An 18,963-nucleotide genomic window follows, 5' to 3' on the forward strand; every position below is an offset into this window, starting at 1 on the left:
TTGAGAACTGGTGGTTTTTTATCTACCTCTTGAAAAATGAATCACATAAAGTGGATGTAGGGACAGACTTGAAAGCTTTTAAAATATGTTAATTGTTGTGAGAGTTTCAGGGACTCTGAAACTCTTGAGCTACCAAAGGAAGCCAAAAACAACACTGAATTTCCTTCAAATCTTTTATAAGACCTTGGTCAATACAATAAAATTCTACTGAAGTACACTTTTCTTATGCCCAAAATTTCAAAGAAAAATGGTGAGTAGTTCAAGATAGTAAACTTTTTCTTGATAAAAATAAACTTTCAGATAAACACTCTAGAGTTCTTGATTAAGCAGTATCACAATTTTGATTGATAGCTTCAAGGGTTCAGTATACCTTTACATGAAATAAATCCTACACAAGCTTCAATCTTTAAAAACATTGTACTGTATATAACTTTTCAACTAAAATTTGTTATCAGTTTCAAAACATGTGTTTCAGTGACGACTTTTTTTGTAAATTTCTAATCAGAAGCATTTTGCTTAATGACTGAAAATAACTGATTCCTATCTTTTTCCTGGTCTTCGGCAACATCTAAAGATTATATTATTATTAGGTATAAAGTAGATTACGACATTGTTTTGCTGATAAGGTTATGATTTCTTATTGAATTAAGTTGGATTGAGATGAATTAATGATGCTGCGCAATACAACAAAAAACTGTTTTGTTTATAAAGCATTATGAATTATCAAAAATTTATAGATTTTCGAAGTCAAGCAATCTTGCATGATCTTAGCTTTTAGTTCCTTCTTTAGATAAAAGATTAAACAATAAACATGTACCACTGAAATAAAAGTAAGAAGGCTTTGATTTATTTGCCTTTAAGTACTTGCGAACTTGGTTAACTATAGATAGTTACTTAGTGTCTTATCGTAAAAACTAAAGCTAAAGGGACAGAAAATGATTTTCACTGTATTATTGTTTCCATGAAGAAATACCTAAAATTAAAATCTTATCTCACATCTAAGATATATTAAAATAAAAGTCATATCATTGTGTCAAGTTCCTGATAGTAAATTAAATAAGAAAACAAATGTTATTGATGTCCTATGGTAACAATTATAAAATAATTGATTCATAATGATAAAGAAAATTTAACAAAATTTCGATGTTAAGAAAAATAAAAGGCTTAGTAAGCTAGTGAAAGATATGTATTGTTTTATAGGTAAAAATGATGAGATTAAATTTTGTAGTTTACTCGTGAATTCAATGATTCCATGATTTTATTTTGTCGGCAGGTTTATTAACCATTTTATTTCTACCGGAAACAAATTGTTAAGATTTGTTATTTACGATATCATTCAAAAGTAAAATAAATATCAGGAGGAATGTATAAATACCGATGATTGGTGATTTACTGGAAATTGAAATTTAAGAAGAATTTTGATACATACAAATATTATTTTAAACACATAAATGTTTATTCCCGTGCTTCAAAATATCGGTCAAAAGTATTCTGACATTTTGCAAAAATTGTGTTTCAGCTGTTAAGCCTTAAATTCGTTGAAGAAATTTTAAGTTGGTGTTGTTGACAATGTGCCAAATTTCGTATATAATTTAAGTTTACAACATTTTAGCTGAAAAACACATTTCTCCACTTTCGAAAGTTGAGTCCTTACTTAATGAAATACCCAAAAAGGTTGAAAACTAATAAAGGCTTTTTAGAAAGAAAGGATTTTCGTCAAAAGATATACTACGCATTTTGAGCAAAATAAGATCTGTTTGATGAACAAGGTGGTCAAACAAAATGTCAATGACTCACTTTTTGACGAAGCCAAATTCTTAAGGTCTTGATCGTTATTTTCTGAAACACACTTAATAAGCTGATTTTTGCCAATAATTTTATTTTTCGTTAGGTCAACAAATATTGGACTCACTTTTTGACGAAGCCAAATTCTTAAGATCTTGGTCGTTATTTTCTGAACACGCTGATTTTTTTCCAATTTTTTTTTGTTAGGACTGATTGAATGGTACAAACGTTCAGACTAAAAACGAACAGATCAATTGCTTTCAAATGTATTCCAAATAAATCCTTTCACACCAAAGAATTAAAAATCGAAAGTTTTCGTACTCACTACTAATTCACAATCTTATAAGAATTAAGGGGTATCTTAAGAATTTTCACTAATAATTAATGTCACCACTTTTAGAGCTCGAAAATATTTAAACCGCGCGACATTTTTAAATATTTCATCCACTATTGATTACAATTTCTTTGACAGTTTTGACAAAACTTATTTATTTTGATAACACTCCTAGAAAATATATATTTTTTAAATATTAAATATTGACTTACTTTTCGTCCTTCGGAGAGCAAAGAACGCAGCAATGCAAAGTGCTATAACAGGCACTATTATCATTGCTGAACTGGTAATATCCATATGATCCATTTTGATGCTGTATTTGATTGTGTTTTAGTTTTTTGTTCACAGAATTAAAAAATATCCTTTTTGATTTCAAAAAGAGGCACACTTTCTTAAAACAAAAAATGGTTTATTTTTTTTATAAATAATTGAAACAATAAATGTATTATTGTTATGATCTTTCGAACCCGAATGACAAACTTCAACTGATGATGATGAAGATGATCCTGAAAGAAATGTAATCCTTGATTTATTTTCCAGCAGCAACTAATTAACCACGTGCTCGTTTATACAATTCCAGTTTCAGGTATCTAAGCCTAAGGAGTGCAGATCATTTATTGTATGTATTTTATATATCCTTAAGAAAGAGAAGGCAATAAAACTTCTTTCAACATGTGCGACTTGTGTCCCAATTTTTATTATTTTTTTTTTTTTCAAAATCCTCCACACAGGATATGAAAGCAGATGGTTTATTGTTTGAATTTTTGTTCTCCTTTTCTTTATTGCGTAGTTGGATGTTGTTCCTTTAGTTTGTCCTCCTGTTTTATACCAAATATGTTGTTCTGATGTTCCTTTTATATTTCTTTGTTATGCAAAAACCGATCATGTGTCACTATAGTCCTTGTTCTTGTTTTTTCTCTGGTTTTCTTCTTTGTTTGTTGTCTTGATTTATTTTTATATAGTTATAAATCTGAACAAAAAGTCCTTATTATGTTTGAAAATATTAAAATAATTTTTAATCATCAATCGATTCCAGTTAAATGATATCTCCATGATCATTTAAAAATAGAATTAGCTAAAAAAGGAACAGCTGCTAATGTTTGATGTCGATTTAAGAAATTGAATTTTTTTTAAATGTCACTTTTAACGTCTTTTGTCACAAGCACTTCATTTAATATTTTCACAAATGTCACAGAAAATTGAAAAGATAAAATGTCCTTTATGATGTAATATAGTGTTATATCCTTTATCGATTAAATTGATATAATATTCAAGTAAGTAATCCACATAAAACCACGTCAGGGAAAAGTCACGCGACCGATGAAGAAGAAGAAAAAATCAATAAAACGTTCTAACGTATAACTTAGCGAGTAAGTCACGAGACTTTATTACAAAAAGGGGGTTGAATGCTCCCCCTGCTTCTGTTGAAAATAAAACAAACACAAAATAACACTTAAGTTATTTCTATAAGGAAAAACGTATGAACAGGAAGTCGTTTAATTTTTTGCGAGTGAATTTTTTTATTCTTATAAACACGCCGCACGCCGAACGATATTAACGGTTTTGTAAATAGAAATCAAAATGAAAACCGCTTAAACATGGACGAAAGTTTAAACTGAAGTTGATACGCGAAAAGTTTTCAACCAACTGAATTCGAAGTTGAGGCGGCATCGAACGTATATCGTCGCAACGCAAGTTGAGGAGTTGAGTTCGCGCAAAATGAAAAAACAAAAAATAACAAAAACAACCAAACGAATAAGCAAAAAATGTTAATTTAGTTCTTTTTTTATTCATTCATTTATTTGTTTTTTTTTTACTCTTTTTTATTTATTGTTGAATTAAAAACGATTTTTTTTTCTCTTTCAACATTCCGGTTTCTCTTTGACTCTCAGTGATTCTCACGATAGTGAGTTCAGTTCTCTCACTCCGTCGTCGTTGCCGTCGACGGATGAATTCGGTGAAGTCGGTATTGAATTTTTAGCTTTTGGATTACTTTTATGGTGTGATAGTTGACAGACCCCCTTTTCTATTGAAATGTCAGCCATACCACACCACACCACACCATACACCACCTTCATTCAATAGAAATTCCATGTGACGTAGACGTAAAGAAATAATGCCGCTTGCATTCCTCTTACTTTTTTGAAAGACCAGACCATGTGCGCGTTGTTTGAGCTTTTGGTTTCTTTTTTTTTTTAATAAAGTGTAAAGAGAAGAACTCATGGTTTGTTTGGATAGGAAAAAAACTAAAAGCTACACACTAAAAGCAGAGATTCGAAAAGGAAAGTTGCAATTTCGAAAAGCTCATAGAGTTCTGTGGAATGGTACTGCAGTTCTTCGAAACGGAAATTTCAAAATAGAATTTCCGTTTAGATTTTACAGTTAATTTAATTTAAGTAATATTGGAAAGCGATGCTATGCGTTACACTACAAAATGAAGACAATTTGGCGGGAAATAAAATAAAAATTAATTTGAAAATGCTGACGTTTAAAGGAATTCGAAGAAATGTAGAGTTTTAAGTCATTTCAATGTTAAGTATATTCATTAAGACTTGTTTATTTCAATTCTCAAGTGAAATTAAGTTTATTCTATTGCTTTGAATGTGTTGGTCTGTCAATTTTTTTTTTGTGTAAGAATTTGACAGGACTTCAAACTGAAACTAAATTAGGTAATTTATTTGGAAGAAACATACCCATTTTTTCATAACTAAATTATTGCATTTACAAAGCAAAATTTCGTTTATATCGCATACTATAAATTTGCTTTTTTGTTGTACTATAATTCTGGCTTGTGAGCGTGGTGTAGTAGATTGTTATTTTAAGAATTAAATGTGTTGTTTTAACTTAACTATTTAATATGTCAGCCACAATTGTGGGGGATTTATGTGTTCTCAGAAATAGAAACAAGATTTCTTATACAATTTTCTTGTTTTTGCTGTAAGAAACTTTAATAGAGTTTTTAAGGTTCGATTTTTTAAAGAAATATTCTCTGTTGCATACTTTACAAAGAAATTAACAATTTTATTGCTACATAAGAATAAAACTGTGAATTTAGTTTATATTTTATCTTCATATCTTCTGTTCTGTCAACCTGTTTATATTTTATCCTCCTGTTTTGTCAATCTGACTTAAACAATTTTTACGAAATCCAAGAATATAAACTTGCCTAACGTTTTGTATTATTTAACTGTGACAAATAAATGATGTTTGATTTATTAATTCTAACAAAAAAACCTATTTGCTATAAGATGTTGTGCATAAGACGATGGTTTGACTTACGACACATTGTGACATTTCATCTTTGCACACAAAAATCAATGAAAAATCCATTTAAGATTTTATGGGTATACGTTTACATTGATTCGAATTTTTGCATATTGTTTGAAGTCTTTGTAAAGGTACTTTTGCAGTTTTTGCAATCATAATAAATCACGTTCACATAATGATCGCAAAGACTTAAACTGAATGCAAATGAAAGTAATAAATTGTTAGGATCCTATGATTGGTGATAAAAATCATTAAATCAAAGTCATAAAAGATTGAATTCAAGCCTGATTCTTTGAATTTTCAATAATACAATTTTATCACTAACTAGCTGCTATTAAATTAATTTGTTATCAACATTTTATAGTTAATAAAAACATAAATTCGATAGTTCAACAGCTCGCTTACAACTAGTACTGTTGAACACATAAGGATCGATTCAACGCAGGTCATCGAACGCGCCTATTAAAATACATATGCGTCCATATAGCACTTGCATTAAATGTCAAACGATAAATTGTCAAGACAAACGTTTTTTTCAAATTGTCATTCTTCATCATCAACAAAGCAAAATAAACGGGTGGTTCAAAGTAAAACATGTTGTTTCTTTGAATTTTTTTTAGTAAGTTTAATTATACAATTTTCATAAATAAATATAAGGCTTATCGGCAAAAACAAGGACCTAAGTAGAATTTATGGCATTCAACGAATTTTACAATTTCTGTGTTTATTTTATGACAATGTAACTTTTTTAGATAAAATTAATTCTGAAATCGAAAATCGAACATAAAACTGATTTTAAAAATAATATTGCTTTGTTTTTATTTATTATGGGATGACTAATCTTTTTTTTCAAAAATTAAAATATTTTTTAATTCTAAGAAAAAAAATAAGTTTTACGATTTTATGACAGTTGTAAAATTGTTGTCACATTTGTTTTTATTACTAGGTAGGAATCCTAATCCTGTTAAAAAGTGGATTTTCCAGTAATTAAGAAAAATAAATGAAAATAATGATGAAGATGATAAATAACAATGGCAATAAATGCTTCAACTCAATTTGAACTCTTAAAAAATTGTATATTCTAAGGTTTGAATTTGGTACACACAAATCTGTTGAACTTCTTGAATCTTGAGATCGATGGAGGCCTTGAGCCCTTTATTATAAAATGGTTGATAAACTCTAGTCACTTGTGTAATGAATAATAAGATCAAATACGTTATGTCGTTATGTTAGTATAATTATTAAAAATAGCAACTTTAATGATTTAAAAAAGTGTATCTAATTTAAAGAAGATAGATTCAAATAGATATGTCAGGAGCCATTTTGTTATGACTTTTATGAAACATCATCGAATCAATTTCTGACCCGTATTCAGCTTGAATGGTCAAAAATTATATAATAGAAAATAAGAGAGGCTTTCACGCCAGGTTAAAATTTTGTCTCTGTTTTAAATAACCGTTTAGTTGACTAAGTTGCGTCTTGTCTATTTTAAGGTTTGATGTGTTTAAGGCTATGTATATTTTTTACCTAATGTCAAAATGACATGAAAATTTCATCAATTAGTTTTTTAAAACAGATTTCTGATTTTCGAGGTAATTACTTTGATACTGTCTGCTATAAATTCTATTTCGATGAAGTGCCCAAGAATGTTCCTTTCCGAATTAAAAGCTTTGGCGCAAAATTTTAAACGATTCAGTAAAATTTTGAAGCCATTTTTAGCAATTAACTGATCTTAAAAGATGATATATGTACCTCAATTTAAACGATTTTAAGATCTAACTGTCTTTTAATAATTTCTTAAAGTTAAAATCACGGAATGGCTACTTTAAATTTTAACAATATTCTAAATCCATACGACATCTGCACAATGATTTTTATTGGAACAGTTAATTTACAGTCCAGTCAACATTTGGTAACTCCAATGAATAGGTCCGTTTAAATGTATTTGGTTTGTTTGTTTTCACGAACTGTCACTTTTTAGACATGTTTGATCGACATGTTTGATTGACCGTTAGTAATTTACTAGATAGCAAAACAAAGAGAAAGGTTTTAAATTTTGGAGTCCCTCAGTTAATTGATAGATACTTAGCAAATTATAAACTACTAAATTGTTTAACCCTTAACAATAAATTATTAAAAATTTTGCATATTTGATTTTTATACTAAAAATATTGATCACAAGCAATGATGGTAATATAATTTTCCATGGTAAAGTTATTGACATTGTGGTAAGGTAAGGTATGAGAGTATAATAAAATAACTTGCTTTTTGTTTATTCAAAACAAATTACTTTATTTTATTATCAAATGTGGTTGGTATACCATAACATAGTCAATGACATCTGACCAAAACAATTGCGCAGCAAAACACCGGTACCACATGGTACCAATATTTTGTTTGACAGGTAAATTAATTTTATGAATATTATATACAAAGTTATAAAGTTGGTAGTCTCTTAAAGCTCCAAAGTGTAAAACTCAAACAAACCACAAGCACTTCCAAATGTGTCATGTTGTTGGTTGGTGGTTCGTGTTAGTAGTTTCGTTACCAGATGGGGTTGAACCTGTTTTCGAAATATTATCGTAGTTTTCTAAAAAGATGCAAACAAAAAATGCATCTCAATTTTTAGCATAAAAAAATCATATGCCCTTATGTCAAAAGCTTTAGTTAAAAGTTCATTAAGCGCACCACGTGATTAAGAGAGAGTGTCTCTATAAAAATATCTACTTGAATTTTGTTTCCCCTGGTTTAAAAATTCCTTTGATATGAAGAATAAATTGATTTTGTACTCAACTCAGTCTGAGACGAGAGTGTTCAATTGACAATGAGTACAAAATAAAATAAAATTTATAAACGTCAACACAGGAAAGCAGAAAAGTGAAATTGATTAATTTCTATTTGTAACGACATCGTTGTCGTATGTCGTAGTCGTCGTCGTGGACGGCGAAGAACTTGAGTATGCGACAAAAAGTGTGGTAAAAGTTGAAGGCGAATGCCCTTTGAGTTTATATTCATGGTTTATTGCAACTGGCTGATAAATTTCAAAAATGTGTTTTTTGTGTGTGTATTGTGAACGCTATAAATGTTCAAAGGAAAGGGATTTAGGATGATCGAATAGGTAGTTAATTAAGGGTTATTAAAATTTGTGTTGGCTTAATAATATTGTGATGTTATTTTAGGAACGTTTGACGTATGTAGATAGATAATAATTGATTTGTGGACTTTTCTCTTAATGGAAAAAGAAATAAATTGGTTTGTTTATAGTTTTTATACTGAAAACATTGACTTCTTGACCTTTTAACCCATGACGAAGCAAATTATTTCAACATAACTAAGAATAATGATAAAAATAATAGAATTAATTCGGATTTTGGATTTGATTATCCGAATCATCCAGATAAATTGGAATAGCGAACTAAATGAGGTAATTAAGATGTAACACCTCCCGGATCTCAATTGTCTTGTTGACCTGTATCGACTTTTTCGAATATTTTGAAGATTCGAGGACCAAGCGACTTGATATTTGAATGATGAAACCTTTGACTAAAGATTGTAAACGACAGACGATTTACACTCTCTTATTAAAGGCTGTGGAGGCTTCGTTCATTATTCAACTTAAGTTTTCTTCATAGTTTAACTTAAAAGTTTTTGGAATAATAATTACATCTAAAAGTTATTGACAATCGAATATTTGAAGTAAAATACCTATTGTTTTATTGAATTTTTTTTTCTAGTAAACATTAAAAAATGGTCTGCGAATTTTTCAACAACACCATTTCAATTTTTTTCTTGTATTTTAAGGTTTTCGTATTTTGTAAAAAAAGTTGTCAATTGAATTTTTCTAAAAAAATAATTTAATGTTAACAATAATATTTTGCATATGATAAAATAAGTTTGGTTTCAATATCTGTTTTTGTTCCCGATACTTCTAGTTGAAAAGCGATTTTTATAAGATTTAGCAGCACTTTTCATTGCTTGGAATGAAAAAGTTTTGAAGTCAATACGTCTATATTTTTGTACCTATAATAAATGCACAATCAAGGGTATATTACGACCCTTATTATTTAAAGACACAGTCTGAGCATGCGATGAATGGGAAAGATAGAGTGTGGTTAGGCATTCCACATTCGCAAAGTACGGCTGAAGAACTAATCTCTATACTTGACAGCAAGGCCGAAGTTTGGCTCGAGGTCATACTAAAGAACATTCATAGAAGCGCTTGGTTAACCTTAAATATCTTACGAACCAAAAACGCTAGAGACTTGAATTAAATTTTATATAATATATTGTAACGTGATATCTAAGACGTATATTTTTGAAAAAAATCCATTTATCGGTTTAACTGAAAAAAATTTGTCACCTCCAAAATTTTACGACTGAAATATGATTTCATCTCTAAAAGAATTTTGTGCAACGAAAAATAATGTTTTTGATATCTGATAAAACTTTGAGAAAAATCTAATTGACAGTTTTTTTTATAAAAATAAAAATATAAAAAAAACATGACTCAAAGTTCGTAAAAATTGAATATCGATTCAAATATCTTTTCAAAAACTTAAAATTTAGGCTTCAAGCTTATTTCATCTTATAAGAAACATTGTTTTCAACATTTTGAAAAATGTTAAGAAAAATCGAATTGACAGTTTTTATATAAAAGTTGGTAAAAATTGATTTTTGACTCAAATATCTCTTTAAAAATTTTAAATATTGGCTTCAAACTAATTTTATTTTATAAGAAATATTGTTTACAACATTTAGTAAAATTTTTAAAAAATTCGAATTGAACGTTTTTTAAAAAAAATAAAACTCTAAAAAAAAAACAATATTAAAACTTATTTTGCATATGATAAATGAGTTTGATTTCAAAATCTGTTTTAGTTAACGAGATTCTTATTCGAAAACCAATTTTTAAAAATTTTAGTAGCATTTCGTAAAAGTCAATGTTTTCTATAATTCACGATAAAACTGACTGTTTGATTTTTATAAAGAAATTACCGAATATTAGATAATGGAGTCGAATATTTTTATTAATTTTTTTAGGTTTTATTTTTTGTAAGATTCGATTTTTCTCAAAATATTACTAAATGCTGAAAACAATATTTCTCAAAGGATAACATTATTTTAAAACCTTTTTCTCAAAATTTTGAAAAGTTGAAAATCACTTTTTACCAACTTTTGTACATTTTTTTTAGGTTTTTAATTTTTTAAAAGAACACTGTCAGTTCGATTATACTCAAAATATCACTAAATGTTGACAACAATATTTAAAAAACAAAATACAATTAGTTTTAGGCCAATGGCTTAAAGTTTTGAAAAGTTATTTGAGTCGATAATATTTCTTTTAAGTTAAAAATAGTCGGAAGCCATAATCTCAAATTTTTGAAAACATATTTGAGTCGAAAATCAATTTTTACGAACTTTTATTAATTTTCTTAGGCATTTATTTTTTGTTAAGAAATTGTCCATTTGATTTTTCTCAAAATTTTACTGAATACTGAAAACAATATTTCTCATGCGATAAAATTAGTTTTAAGCCTTTATCTCAAAGTTTTGAAAAGACATTTAAATCGGAACTCAATTTTTACGATTTTTCTTAGGCATTTATTTTTTGTTAAGAAACTCTCAATTCAGTTTTTCTCAAAACTTTACCGAATATTCAAGACAGTATTTCTTATAATTAAAATTAGTTTTAAGCTAATACTTTTAATTTTTGAAAAGATAATTGCGTCGAAAATCTGTTTTTACCAATTTTTATTAATTTGTTTAGGTTTTTATTTTTTGTAAGATTCGATTTTTCTCAAAATATTACTGAATGCTGAAAACAATATTTTTTAAAGGATAACATTAGTTTAAAACCTTTATCTCAAAGTTTTGAAAAGATATTTAAGTTGGAAATCACTTTTTACCAACTTGAACATTTTTTTTTAAGAAAACTGTCAAATCGATTATTCTCAAAATATTACTAAATGTTGACAATAAAAACAAAATACAATTATTTTAAAGCCAATGGCTTAAAGTTTTGAAAAGTTATTTGAGTCGATAATATTTCTTTTAAGTTAAAATTAGTCGGAAGCCATCATTTCAAATTTTTGAATAGATATTTGAGTCGAAATCCAATTTTTACCAACTTTGAGCAATGTTTTTTTTAGGTTTTTATTTTTCATAAAAAAAAACTGTCAAATTGATTTTTCTCTAAATTTTACCTGATGTTCAAAACGTTATTCTTCGTTGCACAAAATTGTTTTGGAGATAAAACCATTTTGTATTCGTAAAATTTTGGAGGTGACTAATTTTTTTTCAGTTGTTTTGATTTATAAAAAAAAAAAACCGTTATTTGTATTTTTTTTTCAAAAATATATTTATTTGGTACTACGTTACAATATATAATATAAAATTTAATTCAACTATCAAGCGTTATTGGCTCGTGAGATATTTAAGGTTAACCAAAATGTTCATCTTTTTTGTAAAAAAAACACCTGCGCAATTTTCTTGAGAACCCTATCTGCATCTTTATCTGTGTAATAAAATTTTATTTAAAGTCAATATGTCTACTGGTTGTTGAGCTATGGACGACGAAAAAAAAAACTTTACCAAAGGATCGTTGAACTTCAAAATTATTAGGTAAATAAAAACAAATTCCACTCATAATCTTAATAAATTAATAAAAATTTAAAATTTCTTTGCTAAAGTGTCTATGAACTTCCTCAATTAATTAATAATTTTGATAACAACAAATAACAAATTAAAATTCGCGTCGCAATAGTCAACTTAAATAAGTTCAATACAAGAATACGACACAAATCATGCAACTTATAAACAATATAAATGTACATAAATTCCTACACACAATATATTCATTTAAAGTATCAAAATCCAAAAATAAATACTTTCAAGATTTTCAAGAATATTATTACTTCTTGCGTCACTCGCGTGTACTGTACGTACAATGTGCATCTTATTATATTGATGGATGTTGCGAGTTCTTGAAGTTTTTTTTTATTTTTGTCCAGTTGTTGTTGTAAAGCAATTATCTGCTAGCTGTTTTTGTTGTTGGCCATCTCTACTCTCTAATAGACGTTTATCACACTTTATAATGCGTATTACTGAATATTGCGTTACATCTACAATGCTAATGAACATTAAGTCGAAGATCTTTTGTATAGGTTCGAATACAGATACCTACGTAATTGTGTAAGGAAATTGCGTCAGACTTTTCTGTTATGAAATTCACTTTAGCAGCCGCATATTATGGTCCAGGAGACCACGAAAATGTATCTGAGTGCTAGTGGAATGTGGTCCCGCAGAATGCCACAGACAGAGTCATATCCAGAGCGAAAGTCTTGCTCCCTATAGGATACTCGATTCGTATGGCGTATACGATAGGTTATTGGGGAGAAGGTAAAGCTTTATTTTTGTTTACTAAGACTCAAATTGACTCTCGTTTTGATGCACACGTATACTCTTTTAGAGAAAATTCTCCGGGATTAACTTAGAACGGATTTTAAAACAAAAACTCTCACTAAGCTTTTCAACTTGGAGAAAGATATTGTTTTGACTTTTTTTGTGTGTGTTTTAAATTTTAAGGAATAATACATTTTCTGAAGCCGGTATAAATGCGTCTTCTTAGAAGAAAGTTCACTGAACGATGCATGGTTCTTGGCCATATATGTACCTTTTACATATGCACACAATTTATATTTGTTGCTTTGGAAATCTGCGTGCAAATGTTCCGTTGATACTTATTTTAAGTGCAGGTTCGGTTTCCCAGATTTTTGAATTTCATGATATTTTACATTTCAATCTTGAAAGTACAAAAATATTTATGAAATTACTCATTGCATATGATTTAATTGTATGTACCTGCATTAAGAAATGTATAAGCATCTATAATTATGCATTTATAGACATGATGTAAAGCATAAATTACCAAAACAATTGAGCTTCACACACTACATTAAAAGCTTATACATAAGTCAATGCCCAATCATAAAATGATATGCCTTTATGTACTCATAATTTGAATATGACAATAATAATAAAGGCTTGTATGCCCAGCTTTAATTACCATGTCCTTGCTGACTTTAGCAGAAAATGTCATTTTGACAGAGTTCTCAGAAAAACAAATAATTTATTTTAACTTGTTTGTTTATGTTTAATTATATCGTTAGAAAACATAAAATAATGAGTTAATATTAATTTTCAAAGAATTGTTTTGAACCTAAAGTCACATTCATCAAAAATAAATTAGAATCCTTACACGGATATTTGTGATAAAATTCTATAAAAGTTCTTTATAAATAATTATTAGATAGCGTTAGGAAACTTAATTATTATTTTTACTTTTGAAATGAATATTTACAAAAACACGTATTCACATGATGTACATAAGTCTACCCGTGCGAAGCCGGGATGGACCGCTAGTCTTAAAACAAATCTAAAGAAAGCAGAATTAAAGAAAGGTCTAACAATCAGTTGTCAGCTAGGTGTAGTTTTGATGAATGGGAAGGTTTGATGAAATGGAGCCGGAACGGGCCGCTAGTACTAAATATAGCCTATGTTACTCAGTGATAATGTAGCTTTCTATTGAAAAAAGAGTTATTAAAATCGGTCCAGTGCTTCGTTACATATAAAAATACAAATCTTTCCTCTTTATAATATTATTATGGAGAAAAGTAGATGTAGATAAAAATTAAGTATTTTGGAAGACTTTTTTCTAACAATTGTGAACAAAATCAAAGTCCATTCGACTTGTTGAATGAATTTAAGTTAGATTTTAATTTTTTTTATTTTTAAATTCTACCAATATTTATAAAATAAAAATTGATGATTTAAGTAAAAAGGCGTTGCGTCTTTTTACCAAAAACCATATGGATTAAATACTTTGGTCACAAAGCCTAAAAAGTGAGTAAATCATTTCCAAAACCAAACCCAAAACAAATGCCCAAATTTTAATTTTGGTTTTATGACTAGGGGTTGGGTTTTGTGGCATGTTTTTTATGCATTACACCATTTTTAATTTTTGTCGTTTCCTATGCCTTATAACCCAACGACATGAAAATCATAAAATGACAAAAACTCCGAATAGAGAAACGTCGTACAAAATATCACTCAAAAAACGTCACAAATACAATTTCATAACACCCAAACCAACTTTCGGTGTCGTAACGCCCAAAAGATTTGGTGGTTGGGCTTTGAGATGACTTTAAACAGTGAGGTTTTGTGTGTGCAAAACTTCTTTAAATTCAAACAAACTTTGCATACACCCAACTTCGCACCTACCCCAAATTCTATATTGCGTCCATAGTGCTAACATTGTGGGCAAGAAAACCATTTCGTTATATTTCAAATTGGCCTTATTTCAATTTCTCGAAGTGAAATAAAGACAAACATATTTGTAATGCTTTTTTGACGTTCCAAGTTTGACATTTTTTTTGTGTTTGGGCAATAAAATGTAATACTCAAAATGTCGCAGTCCTTAAAATAAACAACAAAAATTGTAATAATGATATTTTAAAATGGATTTGGGCAATATGAAGTTAGTTTTTGGCTTTGGGGAATTATCTTGTGAAAAAGCTTTTGGGCGACCGACATGACATTTTAAATATAAAGGTGTTATTTTTAAGGGCAATAAGATCAAACGCTTGTTTTTATTTGGAATTTCCTAAAACCCAAAAAAATGTTAGCATTTTAATATTGCCCGAATCGTCCAACAATAAAATGTTAACATTTGATTGTGCGGTATGACATTTTCAACTTGGGCGATATGGTTTTGGGTGAAAGAACCTAACGCCAAATGAAAAACCTAGTAAATAAAAAAATTAAGTTAAAGTATTGTAAAAGCAATACAAAAATTCAGACACGTTTTATAACATTTTCGAGTTCTTAAATTTGAATTCTGAAAAAAGCTTATTTCAAGAACTGAACATCAGTTGTTACCGAATTTGCGTACAATTTTTTGTAGTTTTTATTTTTTTTATGAAAAAACGGACTATTGGATTAAAAAAAAAACTCCTAAATATCGAAAACAATATTTTCTGTGAAGTAAAAACAAAATTTGAAGACAACAATTTTAATTTTAAAAAGTCTATTTGATTTTAATTTTTACCAAGTTTAAGTTATTTGTTTTTGACAACAACATTTTTAAAAAAGATAAAAGTAGGTTAAAGCCAATATCTCAAAGTTTTGAAAAGATATTTGAGTCGAAAATCAATTTTGAAAAACTGTTATTCAGTTTTTTGTTTAGGGTTTGTATTTTTTGTAAAAAAAACTTTCAATTCGATTTTTCCCAAAATTTTAATGAGTGTTGACAACGATATTTTTAAAAAGATTAAGGTAGTTTAAAGCCAATATCTTAAGGTTTTGGAAAGATATTTGAGACGAAAATCAATTTTTATAATTTTTAATATAAAATTTGTTTGTAAAAAAAACTGTCCATTCGATTTGTCTCAAAATTTGACTGAATATTGGCAATAATATTTTTTAATGTATAAAAGTAGTTTTAAGCCAATTTCTCAAAGTTTTGAAAAGAAATTTAAGTCGAAATTCAATTTTTACTAACTTTGAGTAATGTTTTTCTTAGGTTTTTATTTTTTATAAAACAACTGCCAATTTGATTTTTTTCAAAATTTACCAGATGTTAAAAACTTCATTTTTAGTTGAACAAAATTGTTTTGGAGATGAATTCATTTTTTATTCGTAAAACTTTCGAGGTGACAATTTTTTTTTCAATTTGTTCGATTTATAAAAAACTGTCATTTGGTTTTTTCCAAAAATATACTGGTTTGGTATCACTTTACAATATATTATATAAAATTGTATTTAAGTCTCTAGCATCATTGGTTAGTGAGATATTTAGGGTTAACTAAAATGTTTACCTTTTACACCACCTATGGTAAAAAAAAACTACCCAAGCAATTTTCTTGAGAACCCTTTCTGCATTTTTCTGCATTATTATCTGTATAACAACATTTATTTGAAGTCAACATCTTTACTGGTTCTTGAGCTATGGACGACGAAAAAAAAGTCCCGAACGTACGGACGTACTAACGTACGTACACAAGCACGCGCAGACATCCTTCTAAAAATCTTTTATTTCGACTCTAGGGACCTTGAAACGTCAAGAAATGTCTAAATTGTCAATTTGAATTATCGGACCCATTACAATAACTTCCTATGGGAAGTTAAAAATATGTAACCGAAAATACAGCACGCTAACAACAACATATTTTATTCTTCTTCTAAAATTGTACAAATTCAAAAGTAAGACTTTAAAATGAAAATAAAATGTGCCTCCTAAACACAAGAAAAAATTAAAGTCAAAATTGGTTCTAAAACTGTTTTTGTCGTGCTTTTTCTAAATAGATAATCCCTACAAAAGGCTCATATTTTTACAATTACACCTTAAAGCTTCTTAGAAAGTATAAAATAAAAGTACGCATACACCCAGTACGCAGTTAGCATTTTAAAAGGGTTTCTTATAGATTTTGTGTTTTTATTCTTCTGTTGTATGGATCTGCAAAATTTTCTACATACTTTCAATCCATGAATTTTCCGATATTGAAGTTATCTTGCTTAAATAGTAGATAGAAGAATTCAATTAATAGCAGATCATTAAAATATAACTATACCTAACTTTGTTTAATTCAATAATTGGTCATTAAAATAGTAAATTTGTGTTTTAACAAATTTTATAGAAGCAAAAGAATAAAAAGACTTGGTAACACGAACTTGGTCCTTTATCCGAATAGATTTTAAAAAAAATATACCAACAAAATAGTTGTATCTTCAAAAATGTAAATACCCCTTAATTTCGCAAAAAAAACTTAATTTTTCAGATTTTTTTTAAGTAGTTAGAACGGTTTCTTTAAAATTAATTTTTTATATATATAATTTTTCAATTTGGTATTAAAAATATTTTAATACACTTTTCATTATCATTTTTGCTAAAAAAATGTTGACTTGTTTTCGAGATCGAATTTATGAAAAAAAATAATATTATTTTAAAAATCAGAACAAATGTCGACATTTTTATCATCAAATATTATTTAAACATGAGAGCTTGTGCATTATTTAAATAGGTATATTAGTTCCTGGAAAATATTTAAAATAAAATAATGGTTTTATGAGGAATAACCCTTGGGAGCAATACCAAACAAATTTCTTTGTATTGAAAGAAGCGAAGTTAAGAAAATATACGTATGTGTATCTCGCAAGTTAAAAATTGTAACACTGGAAAAAACGATTAATTTAGGTTATTGTTCAAATTTTTAAATGTGTTCAAAATTATTAGTTTTGATGAACTCAAATGTTTGATGAATTTCACTTTTGTTTACAATTATTAAGTTGATTTATCCATAAAATTCATTAAAAAACAATCTACTTGTAATCACATTTCATAATAATTTGATTTGCTATTCATTGTAGCTTTAGCTTTTGTATATGAAAAGCAAATAGGGAGTTCGTGTGATTAAGCTATAATTGTTATATTTTTTATAATCTTAAAGAGACTATATAATCACCCACGAGACATGACTTTTGAAATATCACATACAAAGCTATAAAACCCAAAAAACAAAAAAAATATCTTTTTTCTTGCTAAATTTAACAGAAAAATTGCAAAATATTTATTAAAAAAAAAAAAAAACAAACAAATATAAATATTAACAACCCATAATCTCTCTCTCTTTAATTGGGAAACCTTTATTTGTCTTATTTATATACTTTTTGGTTTTTGTTTTTTTTTTTTAAATTTTGTAAGATAAAAGAATTTGGATAGAACATTCGCTATTCAATCAGGAAGTGGATTGCAGTGCAAATAAAAAGTCACAAGAGTAAATAAAATTGCTAAATAAAAGTTTAAATATAAGAACTTCAGGACTGTAGATTATTTTTTTATTTAAAAAAAAAGCATGTACTTATTTGCTTTAAGATAAATAAAGCCTTTTATTTGTATAAACGATATTCATTTAAGATATATTTGTTTATATAACTGAAAGATGTTTTGAGGTAAATAATAATTAAAGACCAGTGATATGCAATAACAGTAAGGAAGTAAATCATTTAAAATGTACTTTCAAAACAGCGATGTCATGCTACTTTATATTGCAAAAATACATGAAGCTTTTTTTTGAGTGTAATTAAAATATAGTTAAATAATCATAAAAACAATCTTTTTTCTTATCCTCCTTGGCTACGACCTTGTTTTAGCTTAAATAAATATAAATACAAGAAGCTTTTTTTCTTTTCAAAATACTACGTGGGTGTATGTTTCTTGGTGCTTGCGAAAAAGAAATATATTTATTTTTGTTAATTTCTTTCGTGCAAAAGTGAAAAAATCTCCACCACTTAACAAAGCAACATGTAATAATTATTATAAGAAATAATAAAAAAAAAAAACAATATTTTATAAGACTTAAAGAACAAAAACTTCTCAGTGTAGACGACCGACAATGATGCGATGCAATGTGGACGGCCGACATTAACCCCAAGCAAAAAAAAATTAAGAAAACTTCCTTCAAGTTGATGTAATAGTTATTGTTATTGTTGTTGTTATTATAGAAATGAAAAATTGCAAGGTG

The 18,963-nt window shown here is 27.8% G+C and overlaps 1 protein-coding gene across 2 annotated transcripts in view; it reads right to left on the reverse strand.

Moving 5' to 3' along the window:
* LOC129948396 (putative RNA exonuclease pqe-1) overlaps nt 1–18,963 on the reverse strand; it is a 76,883-nt gene that overhangs the window by 40,448 nt on the left and 17,472 nt on the right. Inside the window, exon 1 of one of the 2 annotated variants that reach the window (XM_056059387.1) lies at nt 2,332–3,779. The exons of the other annotated variant lie outside the window; for it this stretch is intronic. Within the exon in view, the coding sequence (XP_055915362.1) occupies nt 2,332–2,425 (94 nt within the window). The 5' untranslated portion in view covers nt 2,426–3,779. Of the gene's footprint in view, nt 1–2,331; nt 3,780–18,963 lie in introns of those variants that run through there. 2 annotated transcript variants of the gene reach the window in all.

The sequence above is a fragment of the Eupeodes corollae genome, chromosome 2 (genome assembly GCF_945859685.1).
Source record: "Eupeodes corollae chromosome 2, idEupCoro1.1, whole genome shotgun sequence".
Taxonomy (NCBI): Eukaryota; Metazoa; Arthropoda; class Insecta; order Diptera; family Syrphidae; genus Eupeodes; species Eupeodes corollae.